This window comes from Perognathus longimembris, chromosome 19 (genome assembly GCF_023159225.1).
Source record: "Perognathus longimembris pacificus isolate PPM17 chromosome 19, ASM2315922v1, whole genome shotgun sequence".
Taxonomy (NCBI): Eukaryota; Metazoa; Chordata; class Mammalia; order Rodentia; family Heteromyidae; genus Perognathus; species Perognathus longimembris.
The window spans coordinates 7368901-7383698 of NC_063179.1; the positions used below are offsets into that span (position 1 = coordinate 7368901).

A 14798-nucleotide genomic window follows, 5' to 3' on the forward strand; every position below is an offset into this window, starting at 1 on the left:
GAAGACGGTTATGCTTCCCTTTGTTCACATCTTCACAGTTGCTGCTGAAAGTCAGCTTTTGGTATGGATGATTTGACCTGCTGAGGGTGCTCTTGAGTTTCCCTATGAGATGTAATTGATGCAAAACAGTCACTGTGTGTCCCCAGTGACTAGTTGAGCCCTCCTTGAAAACATTTACATTTTCTTTTATTCTCATACTTCTTTGGACTATTTCACTTGATAGGCTTGGGAAGGAGTTTATTTAGAAATAACTGGTTTATAACTATCCATTAATGAGTTCTTAGGTTCCGTGCTCATGATGGACAGAAATAACAAAAGGTAAAATGGCATTGTTAAAAGGAATAAAGAAACCAAGAGTATCTCAAAAGTAACCAGAACAAAATGTTTGGAGGTGTGGCTCAAGGGTTAGAACACTGCTTACTCAGTGTAAAGCCCTGAGTTCAGATCCCATTACTGTTAAAAAACAACACAAAAAACTGTCTTACAACAAAAGACTTCATTGTTATGAAATGTAAATGGAAATTGAAGCTGAGGCTGAGGATATATTGCTCATAGGTCATTGGTTCTGCTTCTAGAACTTAAAGGAAAGAAAAAGAAAGGATGGAAAAGAAGAAGGAAAAAGTTGAGTTAGATATTCATCCAGATGATTTAAGCATACTTTTAAAATATTTTAAATAAACGTTAAAGAATTAAAAAATATTTTTAAAATATTTCTGTAATTGGACAGGTGACCACTGGCTCATCCCTATAATATTAGCTGCTTGAGAGGCTGGGAATGGGGGCATCATGATTTAGGGCCAGCTGGGCATGGTGGCTTTAGCCTGTCACTCTAGCTTTGTGCGAGGTTGAGGTTGGGAGGATTGTGGTTCCTGGACAGCACTTCTTCATTGGAAGAAGCTAAGCATGATGATATGTGCTCATCATCCCAACTATAGCAGAAAGCATAAAATTTGAGAATCTTGAGCAGGAAACAAGCCCCTTCCTCAAAAATAACCACCACAAAAAAGAGGCTGGAGGCAGCAGTAGTGTTTCTGACTAGCCCGTGTGATGCCCAGAGTTGAAGCTTTCAGTATTGCCCCCTTCCCTAAAATACTTATCTAAGTGGAATACTGTGTACAACTTCAGTAATTTGCTATTTGATTTTGAAGTCTATACTGATAAAAATGTAAAAAATTACTTTTTATTTATATCAGATAATCAATTCAAGTACATTATAGAGTATCTGAATAACTTAAAAAATGAAACTTTTCCATGGAAAATTGTGTGCATACACAAGAGTAAGAGAATAGTGTAATAAACACCTATCTATATACCTATCAATGTTTCAGCATTTGTCAGTATGCTAATATTATTTTTCTCTAAGTTTCCTTTGATGTATTTTGTAACAAATATTAGACCTCTTGTCATCCCTCATAAATACTTAAGTATATTTGATGATTCTTCTCTTACTAAAAAGGTTATGTTACTTTATCTCATTGTTTTGTGCTGTCCTTATATTTATAGGCTCAAGTGACAAAAATGCCATTTTATTTGTCCTTGGTTCAGGACCAAGTTAATGTGTAGATGATGCCTTTGTCAGCTTCTCCCTCCATGATGTGCTCCTGCTTACTGTGCTCACGAAGCCCTCAAGGAGCACGAGACACTTTGGTTTCAGGCAAACAACAGGAACAACCAGTACCATCAGTAAATGAATGGTGTGGGATTTTTTTTCTTTTATGTGTGTTTGCTCATATATATTTCTAAGTCACTTGTTGTAGATTCCACAGTGTCTTTTCTATGAGCCCCAAGACCTCTTTATCTGTTCCTTATTCCAGCATTCCTCTGAGATGTCAAGGCATCCCTCAGGCACATAAGTCAAGGCTCTATGTTCATGTGTGGAGTAATGTGCTGATAGGGAAAGCAGGGGCCCCAAATTGGACCAGTTACTTAATTACTTTGTTTTGCTGGTTCTGTGGCTTTGAGCACAGTGACTCATACTCTCACTCAGCTTGCTTTCTTATTGTTGCTGCTCTACCATCCTCCATCCTGCTTTTCGCTAATTATTTTGGAGATGGAGTTTCTTAGACTTTCTTGCCTTGGCTGGCTTCGAACCATGATCCTCAGATCTCAGCCTTCTGAGCAGATAGGATAAAAGGTATTCATCATCAACACTTGAATGCTTACTTTTCATTGTGTTTTTGATGTACAAAATGTAATAATATTTCTATATTTTGGGATTGGGTGAGCATCAAATAAGGTTATTAATCCAATGAAGTGTGCAGTAGCTGCCTCAGAAAATGTAGTGATTTCCTTCTTTGGTATTTGCTTTTCCATTTGTCTTTATTTTTCCAATATTTTTGCTTTCTAGAGGCAGCTGTTTTCTTCTGCATGTCTTCCCAAGTGTCTTGAGTTCTACAGGTGAACACAGATGTGATCTGAGCAGTGCCTGCACTGTGTTGAGTCTTATGACTTGGGTCATAAGACTTTGGAGTCTTGGGGCTGGAAATATAGCCTAGTGGTAAAGTGCTTGCCTCATATACATGAAGCCCTGGGTTCGATTCCTCAGCACCACATATATAGAAAAATCCTGGAAGTGGCCCTGTGGCTCAGGTGGTAGAGTGCTAGCCTTGAGCAAAAAGAAGCCAGGGAAAGTGCTTAGGCCCTGAGTTCAAGCCCCAGGACTGGCACAAAACCAAACCAAACAAGACTTTTGAGTCTTATGACTTGAGTCATAAGATTCTATTTAAGACAAAACAAAACCATAGCAGCAGGGTGGATCTTATAGGGTTAATTTGCAGAGGAACTTTTGATCTGATCCAGCCCCAGCAGTTCTTGCCCACTCTGTTGGGATTCTTGCAAGGAAGTGGGAGTAATATCTCTAGAGAGTTATTGCTCTTGTTGTTTAAGTTACATTTTCTTCCTGTTGTGTTCTGGTACATTTTACCTTCTTTAGAATCCTTTATAGCTAAACTGAAACCATTTGGACTCTTGTTGCTGATGAAATGATGTGAGGACCATTAATTGACTCATTTGAGAACACTGACATATAAAGGTGTACTTTCTTTAGGAAGAAAGTAGAGTTTCTCTATTGTGAAGACAGACCTTCGTTTCACGTTTTCTTTATTTTACAGATAACATGGAACTCTCAGGCAATACTAAAACAACTTGTTATGCGAAAAGTTTTGCTTTCCAAGCTGAGTACTGATAGCTCACACCTATAATCCTAACTACTCAGGAGGCTGAGATCTGAGGATCAAGGTTCGAAGCCAGCCCAATCAGGAAAGTCCAGGAGACTCTTCTGTCCAATTAACCACCTAAAAAACAAAAGTGGAGCTGTGGCTCAAAGTGGTAGCGCAGTAGCCTTGAGTGAAAAAGCTTAGAGACAGCACCCAGGCCCTGAGTTCAAGCCCCAGGACTGGCCAAAAAAAAAGTAAATAAAAAAATTTAAAAAGTAAAAAAATAAGTAAAATTATACTTTCCAAAGAACAGTGTAAATCTTCAAGTTAGCAGCAGCACTTAAGAGACTTTCTGTGGGCAGCTTCATGTGTTTATTTGATCTTCATATATAGCAGCTAAATTTGGGGATATTTGTAAGACTGCTTTCTTAACAATTACTAACTTTTAACATCTTGATAACAGATGCTTTGAAAGTTACTGTGAACTCTCAGCCCGGCTCCTGTGCTATTTTTAGTCCTGGGGAAAGTACTGGGTTGTAAAAGTTTGAAGATGGAAGAAAGAGAATAGTTAATTCTCCTATATCTTTGACTGCGTTAGTCACACTGAACTAGTATGTACAAATAGTTCATACACAAAAATCTTGAGAAATGAGTGTGATGGTGGTTGTTTTTTCTCAAAGAGAAAACAGGACGTAGAACCAGTAGAGAAGTAAAATTCTAGAGGTTTTTGAAGTTGAACCCTCTTTGAATCCGTCATTGCTCCTGCATGTATGTCTCATTTTATTTTTACTAGGGAGGAAGTCGGTAGAGTTGGAACTGAGTTGCCCACGTGAGATGGTGGCTCTCAAGGGTTCTTGAGGTCAGTGCACAGCTCTGAGCATCAGGCAGGTTAAGAAAGCCACGTTGGACCCTCAGCAGGACTCTGAACAGGCTAAGTGGCAAGGGCAGAAGCCGATGGCTTCACTTATTTTCTTTCTCTACAGTGAGGAGGTCTGTAAACGAGGCTTCACAGTGATTGTGGACATGCGAGGGTCCAAGTGGGACTCCATCAAGCCCCTGCTGAAGATCCTGCAGGAGTCCTTCCCCTGCTGCATCCACGTCGCACTCATCATCAAGCCGGACAACTTCTGGCAGAAACAGAGGACGAATTTTGGCAGTTCTAAATTTGAATTTGAGGTAACTTCCCCTGTGGAGGCAGAGCCTAAACGCACAGGCATGGTTTATTAAAAGCTGACTGTGTTAGGATATATCAGATCTTAAACCACGTCGTGAACAGGACTTGCGTGATTTACTGACACAGTTGCATTTGTTATTCCAGCAGGGTCCTTTGAATTAGGGTGTTGGACTGCTGAGAATGTGGCAAATAATCATGGAAGGAAAAGCCTGTTGCTTCACTTGACCATCTGTGTTGCTCAGCCCAGGCTTTGCATGGCTACAGGCTTCTGGTGGCTTTATCCCTGGAGATGAGAGAATGGCAGGGAGAGAGCCCCATTAGAGATGTCCTGAGGGAAAAACATGAAGGAGATTGAATTTATCTTGTCATTGATACCAGGAAGAATGGTCTGTTATTTCATGTGTAAAAACCTGTCAGTTATGAAAATGGAGATATTCTTACAAGTTACACAGAGTCCTGAATTCAGTCCTGTTGTCTTTTAGGTGGTTATAAAAAGCAAACCTCACCTGCTAACTTTATTCTCTACTAATCCCTTCTCCTTAAGCTACCACAGTTCTGACAACTTGTTTAATGTGGTCAGTTTAATGAGATGATTATTGGAACAAAGAATCCCTAACAGCTTGAAACTTGGTTCATACTCTGTTCTGTAATAAAATTAGATGAGTTTCTAGTAATGCCACAACAGTTTCTGGTTGTATATCTTATTTCTTCTTGCCAACTCTGCTTGAATATTAGGTTCCAGTATACATGCAATTTAACCTAAATAATAGTAAATACATGAAAATTACTCTTTAAAGCATAATACAGTACTTTTCAAGGTGTGTTCTCATGTGTATTGCTTAAATTTCTAGTTTTTTTTCCTAATTTCTATCTGAAATCTGCGTTTGGTCTTAATTTAAATCTGAAACTATATTGAGAGGGTTTAGTGAAAAAATAAAGGTATGTTTTTATGTTCCTACATGATAATGTGTGATTTGGGAATATAATATGTTGATTCTTTGTTATTTCACAGGTGGACACTTTAAAGTGTGTTGTATAATTATGAATGTTTTAAGTAAAAATAATGGTTTGCATTCAAATAAGTATTTTAACAATCTAATTTTCAACTCTCCCTCTGGGTTCTTAACAGTACCTATCTCAGTTTTCCTACTGAGCTAGTTGTCTTCAGGTGCACCAGCCTTTTTTTTCTCTGAGCCTCCATGGAGGTGGGAGATGCAGCACACAGACACGTAAATAGAAGTGCTTGGTTAGAAGTACTTCATCTTTCCAGCCCTCTGCTTTTTGGTGTTTATTATGCCAGCCAGCTAAGACAAACTAGTTTCTAGAGGGATGACAGGGATAGAAAGGGGGCTTTTCAGCCTTTTTCTGCTTATGTACTTGTGTAGGCCACATTTCTTTTTCTGTCTTTGAATTTTATTTATCACCCCTACCCTATGCTTTCCTTGTGACATGATAGGAATTCTAATCTGCTTCACATTCTGATAGCATAAGTTTAATATTTCTTGCTTAGACTATAATGGACTGAAGTTTTATTACTGTTAAATTGATTTGATTATGTACAGCACCCAGACTGCTCAGAATTGTAGCAGATAATTACAATGTATGAGAATTTCTTTAGCCTTTTGATCTGTGAAAAGAACTTTCACTAGTATCCTGGGATTTTTTTTCCTATATTTTGGAAATGTTACTCATGTCTCATCATATGTTCCTTGATCAGAAGTGGGGAAGCACAAGATGAATATTAAGAAAATTGATTGGAACAACATGTATCATTTACTAAGCAGCTCACAAATAAGTATGTTTAAACATGTTTTTGATGTTGTAAACAAGACATTAGTATGATGGCAGCTAAGAAGAGCCTGTATATTTACTGGGGATGAGATGCCAAATGGTGGATATGTGAAAGAGCAGATAGAAGAATGCATTGATGAAAGGGAAACTTCTGAGATGTCTACTCTGTACTTACACTTTAAAATATTTCTTGGTTTAAGTAACCCTAAGAAAGTAGGTTCACCTTTAAATTTTTAGACAGAAATTAATGCTTTAGGTATTGTGAAATCCATGATTCTTTAATTCTAGCTAGCAAATATCTGTGTCTGTAATGAGTTTACTTTTCATTGTGCTGTTATTTTTCTCATCCACGTTTGTATTTTGGGACCAGAAACAATTATACTATATTTTCTGTAAGTAGATTAGCTTTGAAAATCTGTGATTAGGCACTGCAAATTATAACATGTTAATACCATACAAAACTAGTTCACCTTCTCATATTTAATTTTTTTTTTCTTAAGACAAATATGGTCTCTTTAGAAGGCCTTACCAAAGTGGTTGATCCTTCTCAGCTAACTCCTGAGTTTGATGGCTGCCTAGAATACAACCATGAAGAATGGATTGAAATCAGAGTTGCTTTTGAAGACTATATTAGCAACGCAACCCACATGCTGTCCCGGCTGGAGGAACTTCAGGACATCCTTGCTAAGAAGGAGTTGCCTCAGGACCTAGAGGGTGCTCGGAATATGATTGAGGAACATTCTCAGCTGAAGAAGAAGGTGATTAAGGCCCCAATAGAGGACTTGGATTTGGAGGGACAGAAACTGCTTCAGAGGATTCAGAGCAGTGATAGCTTTCCCAAAAAGAACTCGGGGTCGGGCAATGCAGATTTGCAGAACCTCTTGCCCAAGGTGTCTACCATGCTGGACAGGCTGCACTCAACTCGGCAGCATCTGCATCAGATGTGGCACGTGAGGAAACTGAAGCTGGACCAGTGCTTCCAGCTGAGGCTGTTTGAACAGGATGCTGAAAAGGTAACGGTGGGGTGGGGGGGAAAAGGACATGCCAAACTACAATATGGAGGCAAGTTCTTGAGTCCACCAGGCTTAGGCAGTCAAGTGCCATTCAGAGATAACACTTAAATTTGGTTTCTAGCATTACTTGAGAAGTGCAGTGCTAGCTTAGAGATTCTGAGCTTAAATTACTGATAGTTGGATGTAAAATGCCAGCAAAATGAACAAGAATATTAAGTATTCCAATTTTGAATGAAAATTTCATAGGATTGTGCTATTGACAGCAGTAACTGTCTGCATTTTACTAATAGTTGCTCTTCCAATCATAAAAAGCAAATGGTGAAACCCCATTTAAGCCTATATAGTTGAGTGTGCTTTCAAAATAAAAGCTGAATTTCTGCGTAAAAATGTAGTAATTATGTCTTCTTGTTTTATTCTTACATACCAGACAACCCAACTGGTTGAAGTGCATTCTGAATAGCTACTGGCTGGTGTATTCTTTGCATTGTAAAAACAGGACTCTTGAAAATAAGAATATACCACAAGCCACAAACATGAGTGACTTCATTGATTTGTTTATTTATTATTTTTTTGTGTGCCAGTCCTGGGGCTTGAACTCAGGGCCTCTGTGCTATCCCTGAGGTAGGCTAGTGCCCTACCACTTGAGTCACAGCTCCACTTTTTGGCTTTCTTTGGTGGTTAATTGGAGTCTCATGGACTTTTCTGCCTGGGCTGGCTTTGAAACATGATCCTTGGACCTCAGCCTCCTGAGTAACTAGTATTATTATATATGTGAGCCACTGGTGCCTGGTGATGTGTGTGTGTGTGTGTGTGTGTGTGTGTATGTGAATTCATACACACCCTCCCCATATTAACATGGACAAGTGGATATTTTGTCAGTAAAATAGCTGCATCAGAAATACAGCTTATATAAATCTAAAATATAAAAATCATTCTATTTATATAAAATCTTTGATACAGAATATAAAAGACTATATAAAAAGTTGAAAGGTGGTCTGGGAATGTGGCTTAGTGGTAAAGTGCTTGCCTAACATTTAGGTAGGCATGAAGTCCTGGGTTCGATTCTTAGTACCACAAAAACAAAAATCCAGAAGTGGTGCTGTGGCTCAAGTGGTAGAATGCTAGCCTTGAGCACAGATTGGCTCAGGCACAGAACCCTGGTCCTGAGTTGAAGCCCCAGGACCAGAAAATTAAAAAAAAAAAAAAAAGTTGAAAGGTGAAAATCTTGTATTATTTATTTGTTAAGTTTTAAGCATTCTGTTAATGTGTTTTGGCTTAGGTAGTGCTTTGTCAAAGATAATAGAATATTTTCTAATTACTATAAAAACTGGCCATTGATTCTGCTCAGGACTCTGCAGTTAAGTTAATTGACAGTTGCCTCTATTTCTTAACTATTTTTCTTGGGAATCTGTTACACTGTTGCAGGAGATCAAGCTCAGGGCTGACCTTATACATGCTAGGCGAGTACTTTAACCATTGAATTACACTCCTAGCTTTCCCTTTTAAACTTAATTGATAGTCTTACCCAAGTAATAACTGTCTTCCAAACAGCAAAAGGAAGGTCATCATTAAAATCCAAAAGTGCTTTAATCTTTTTTGGTCAGTTGTTTATATTTGTTCAAGTTTCTTCATAATTGTTGCAATGATGTTCAGGTTTCTTCATAATTGTTGCAATGAAAGGTATAGTATTTTAGTTCAGTGTACTGCTGTTAGTAATCTGTGAGCCAGAGCCAAGCCCCACCAAAAACCTTAAGGAGAAGACCCAGTTTCACTGATGGTTTTCAGTTGGAGAACAGGATAATCCGTGCATGAAACGGTTCTGGTGGCAGAGGCCCATGTTTGCTGAAGGAAGGCAGGGATATTTCATGATCCCAGAGGTTTTATCTGCTTAGTTCCTGCTCATTAGATAAGATTTTCTTGTCAATGCTGCAGGTTCTGGAACCACTGACTTCTTAGGAGTCCAGACTCTTTTGAGTCTAGACACCTAAGAGTTGTCAGTGGAAGTAAGTCACTCTTTAACGGCTGGGCACCATCAGCTGTTTCTCTCTTCTGCAGTGATTGCAGGTTGTCTTTTTCCTTCTGGTAGATGTTTGACTGGATCACACACAACAAGGGCCTGTTTCTAAACAGCTACACAGAGATTGGGACCAGCCATCCTCACGCAATGGAGCTTCAGACGCAGCACAATCACTTTGCTATGAACTGTATGGTAAGCTATGGTTAGACCAGGCAAATCTTGGCCATGTGAAATGTTTTAGCACACAGATAGAATGTACAAGCTCAAGTCCTAGTGCCCTCACAGAGGCAGCATGTGGCCTGCAGAGTGACTGTGGACCTGCAGGGTTTTAGTGCTAACTCTTCTGTTTACTAGGACCTTGACAGACTGTTTGATATCTTTGACCCTTAGTTGCATAATTGTGAAGTGGGGTTACTGTTATACATACATTCCCATAGTATTACATCACTTACTTTGCTTTTGTAAACGGTAAGCATGGTATATGACATAAACTCATGCTCTATAAATGGTATTATTACCTGTGATAGTGTCAGTATAATTAAAAATGAAGCTAAACCAGGCAAGGAACTCCTAAAAATATGAGCAGAATTTGTCTCCCTATACTATTCCTTTTTCTTAGGTTTATTTTTATTTTTTTATTTTTTGGCCAGTCCTGGGGCTTGGACTCAGGGTCTGAGCACTGTCCCTGGCTTCTTTTTGCTCAAGGCTAGCACTCTGCCACTTGAGCCACAGCGCCACTTCTGGCCATTTTCTATATATGTGGTACTGGGGAATTGAACCCAGGGCCTCATGTATACGGGGCAAGCACTCTTGCCACTAGGCCATATCCCCAGCCCCTTTTTCTTAGGTTTAAATATTTTTTTCTTTATTTCATTTTTTTACAATATATTATTACTTTGCCAAGTTAAAAATTTTAATTAGTAGCCCAGAACCAGTAGCTCATGCTTATAATCCTTGCTAATTAGAAGGCTGATATCTGAGTGTCCAGCTGGTTTGAAGTCAGCCAGGGCAGACAAGTCTGAGTCTAGCCTAAACTGGAGGTATGGCTCAAATGGTAGAGTACTAGCTATGAGCAATGAGCTTAAGGCTGGAGTTGAAGCCCCAGTATTGGCACACGCTCGCACGTGCAACACACACACGCGTGCGCAACAGAAAACCAAAGAATTTTAATTAGAAAGAACACGGGAGCTCTGTACTGTGTTGGATGACAACTACCAGGGAAACTTTCTTGACGGGTACTGCTCTTAGTTTTCAGTACATCCATGAATCTTTAGCAGCTATCCATGATATTTTTTTATGCAAAATAAGGCCTACTAACCAACAGCCCTTTTTCCTGCTGTCTACAATGTTTTAAATTTGTTTTTACAAAATCAAAAACCAGTATATAAATTAGTCTTTTGAACAAGCTATAGTAAGAGATACCAAAAATTATGCTTGTTCTACCATTACAGGTATATATAAAAGGTATTATAATAACATATGTATAGGTATTTTTAATAGGAATTTGCACATTGCTTTATCTGCAAATAGTCTGTGGGCTACAATGCCTCTTTATATTTGCTGTAAGTGATGGAGAGATGGAAAATGTGTAATGTGTAGACTGGTACAAAAGTAATAATGGTACAAGAAATGTACCCAAGGCCTAACATATGAAACTGTAACCTCTCTGTACATCACTTTGACAAAAAATAAGAAAAAAAAAGTAATATTGTAATCTATAACAAAATCTCAGTGTGAATGAGTGTTATGTGGTTAACCTAGCAGAGCTACCTGAACGGACTGGGACTGCCCCTCTCCAGATCCTAAAGGTATCTTCATGAGCTCTTCTAAAAGATCCTTTGGATTTGTTTTTGTTCTGAAGAATTCAGATCAATCAGCATTAGCCAATCCAGTCAACTGTCACTTTAAGAGGAAGGCAGTTAGAAAGAATGTTTACGAGAAAAGATTGGCATTATGTGTTAGCTTACCCTAGTGGTGACAAAATGCCTAGGATAAACAACTTGAAACGAGGAAAGATGTATTTTGTGTCAAACGTTTGCTGGGTTTCAGACAGTAGTCACTTGACTCTGTTGTTTATAGGCTGCTGGTGCGGCAGTCATCCTGGCAGGGAGCAGGGCAGATGTATTCACCTCATTTTGCTTCTTGTACCAAGAAAGCAAAATAAGAGAAAAAGGGGCAAAGGGATGTGGAGGTTCCAATATATCCCTTAGGGGCATGCCATTAATGACCTGTTTCCTTCAGTTAGATCCTACCTGTAGTTTAACAGTTTAATACCCTTTGTGAGATGTGTCCAGATCCAAACTGTGCATTGCTTTTGATGTAAAGGAAATTATTTAGACCTTTAATACGACCACACAAGTCATAGAGGTTCGTTTTCACTACTCATGGCGTTGACTGTCACAGCCTCACAAAGCATCCTCTCTCCCTGCACTTCAGAGCAGATTAGCTGCTTCTAGTCTTTACATGCTGCCCAGAGAAGTAATTCAGCCTAGAGTCTTAGAGCTTTGAGTCCTTGACAGAGAAAACCCCACAAGAATCTCATTGGGTCAGAGACAGAGGGAATGGATGAGTAGAGAAGCTCTGAAGAGAATTGTTTCAGTCACTTTGGTAGGGATGCAGACACCCACAGGACAGGGAAGAGGTTACTGTAGTGTCACCTGCAAGGCAGTAGCAGAGGGACACTATGGGAAGGGTAAAAAGGGAAGAAATGTAAAAGTTTGGACAGATTGGGTAATTAGATTAGGACAAGAGGAGCTAAAGATGTTATGTTAGTATGTTTTGAGAATCCACGGACAGAAGCCAAGTGGCACTAGTGACTGAAAAATAGTAAATATGTGAAGAATACCTTGGGATTTGTTACCTCCTTTCTGCTAACCTGGATGTAATACTGAATCTAGGGAAAAATGAAGGCAGAAAGGAAAATTCCACAAGGAGAATATATTTTACAAAATGAAAAAACTATTTTTGTTGTTATTTTTTAAGGTTCTCTACCATTATTTTTACATTAATCTAATGAACTTAAAAAATTTCAACAGTAGAAAAGCCTTATTTAGAATTTAAACATGGCATTGCTATGGTTACACTTCAATGCATAATCTTGAGAGAAATTAGATTTGGAGGCTTTCCATTGGCACCTAAAAGATGTCTTGGGCTTATGCAGAATAGAGAGCTCATTTTCACACAAATAGCCTTAGATACATATTTTTCAGTTTCTGGGTTCAAGTTAAAATTGAAGTCTTGGGTGTCTTCAGTTCTGCATAACTCTTAGTAGTCTTGCCACTTGACTTCTTTATCAGGTTTAGTAGCAAGACCTGAGGAGTACTATATTTGTTTATGTACCGACTTGTGTATTTGATTGATTTTTTTGATTTATAATTATGCCTTTCAGTTAATTGCTTTGTAATTTTCCAGGTTGAAAAATAGAAATTGGAACCAGTATTTAGGGGTTATGAAAATTCTGACAGCAAGTGTAATATAGTATGCTAAGTGATTTTACTGTTAAAAGTAGTGTAACTTTTAGTAGGCCATCTTATAAAGTGCTATCTGGGTTTCTTAGAAAGAATTCTCTTTACATTTCCCTAGTAGGCCCTTTTCTACTTCTTTTGCAGAACGTATATGTAAATATAAACAGAATAATGTCAGTGGCCAATCGCTTGGTGGAATCTGGCCACTATGCCTCTCAACAAATTAAGCAGATTGCAAATCAGTTGGAACAGGAGTGGAAGGCGTTTGCAGCAGCCCTGGATGAACGCAGCACCTTGCTGGACATGTCCTCCATTTTCCACCAAAAGGCAGAAAAGGTCAGTGCCCCCCGGAACTACTAACCACCAAGTATCAACCAGAAATTTTGCTTCTCCTGGCATTTTGAGATGCAGAACAAATACTTACAAGTTTTTGTGCAGCCCTTCCTGTGGGCTCTAAAAGTACCTTCCATCTTGACTCTATCTTACTTAGGCAGAGTTGTTTTTCACTGCTCTGGCTTTTTATTTTTGGGGGTGTGTGTATCGGGTTAAGATAGGGTCTCCTTATGCACCCCAAGCTGGAGATTCCATTGCCTCCTCCACCAGTGTGCTGAGATTACCATGCTTAGCTTTGGACTTTAATTTTTACATTAGTGAAGAGGAAATGAAAGTATCTGCTTGAGAGGATTATTTTACCATGTAAATAGAATCATGTGCATTAAGTGACCTGTACAGAGCATGGTATATAACAAATACAGTTGAGTAGCCCTTATTTTTGGAACCAAGAGCTCTATCAAAATTTGGGGCTTTTATAAACATTTCACTGATGAAGCATTCCTATTCTGAAAATTTAAACTCTAAAATGCTACAAAATCTCATTTTTTTTTCTTTCAGCTGAAAAAAGTTTTGAATTTCAGGTTTTCCAATTAGAGGTGCTCAACCTGTACTAATAAACAGTAGCTGTGCTTTTTCCATCCCTCCCTTTTTGTCCTGGTAGAATGTTTTGGTAGCAAGCAGCAGTGGAACTCTCAGTGGTTTGAATGTCAGAGTCAATGTCAGAGTGAGTGTTTAGGTGATAGACTTGGTGTCTTGGCTGGGCTGTGTTTCCCATGCTTGGTTTGGCCTTCTAACAAGCTATATGGGCAGCACCAAACAACAACTCAATGACTGTGCCCCTTACTAATAAGACAAGGGTCATCTCTGTCTCTCTCTCAGGAAAACAGTTCTTGTAGGAGGCTTCTCCATCTCTTAGATACTTTCCCCTCGTTCCTGTTGGCCAGGATCGGGGTACATGCCATGCATGGTTATAAGGGCATGGAGAAAGAATGGATCTCACTTTTAGTCCTCTTCAGCCTGAGGGAGATTCTGCCAGCCATGGTTAAGTGTAAAATGGCACACAGGTAATAAATTACATAGATGCTAACTTCATGTTATCTTCAATTGCTGTTTCAGAGTGTCTTTTTGTTAAGGAATGTGTAATACTTGCACTTGACACTCCCCAACACCTACATACACCTGACTCAAGCAAACCTGCTAAAACAGATCCACTGTGGAGGCAGCAGGAGAGATTGTTGTGACTCAGACTTTATTGGTGGGAGCATGCTGCACATAAAATGCCTTTTCACGACATAGACAAAGATTGTAAGACCTTTTTGGATACTGGGAAGACTTAGGGGGAAGAGGTAAATAGATCTAAAACCAGTCTCTGTTGAAGAGTGGAATTGTCACCTTAGGTAAAATAGATGCAAACTTGGCCAGGGATTTCAGCAGAGTAGTTAGTATTGTACAAGGGCAACAGAGACCTCAGCAAGAAGCTCAGCTCTAGATACCTTTAAAGTATGAAGCAAGAGAGGAAACTAGTACAGTATGTAGAGAGAAAATCTTAATATCATCATATAGAAGCTAAAGTGTAGACTTTCAGGTTTTGCCGGTAAGTGACTACTCTATTACATTGCACAGATACACATTTCCATCCCTGCATTTTGTTCAGAGTGTACTTCCAAAGTGAGCCAGAAGTCTGTTTTATGGTTCTGTGACTTGAAGGGATTTCTATACTTGATAAAAGCCCAAAGTTAGGCAACAACCCAGGAGTTGCATAGTTCTTTGACATTTACATAGCTTTTTAACACAAAATTTCATTTCAACCTTCCATTAACCTAATAAGGTAGATGGGCTGTTTTAACAGTG

At 38.9% G+C, this 14798-nt stretch overlaps 1 protein-coding gene across 3 annotated transcripts in view; it reads left to right on the forward strand.

The window, feature by feature from the left end:
* The window catches only part of Trio (trio Rho guanine nucleotide exchange factor), a 272642-nt gene that overhangs the window by 96444 nt on the left and 161400 nt on the right, over window positions 1–14798 (forward strand). For 2 of the 3 annotated variants that reach the window (XM_048368060.1, XM_048368061.1), the window contains exons 4-7: window positions 4139–4331; window positions 6621–7133; window positions 9220–9342; window positions 12759–12950. In XM_048368060.1, the coding sequence (XP_048224017.1) occupies window positions 4139–4331; window positions 6621–7133; window positions 9220–9342; window positions 12759–12950 (1021 nt within the window). Of the gene's footprint in view, window positions 1–4138; window positions 4332–6620; window positions 7134–9219; window positions 9343–11759; window positions 12645–12682; window positions 12951–14798 lie in introns of those variants that run through there. The other variant, XM_048368063.1, reaches the window with a different exon arrangement.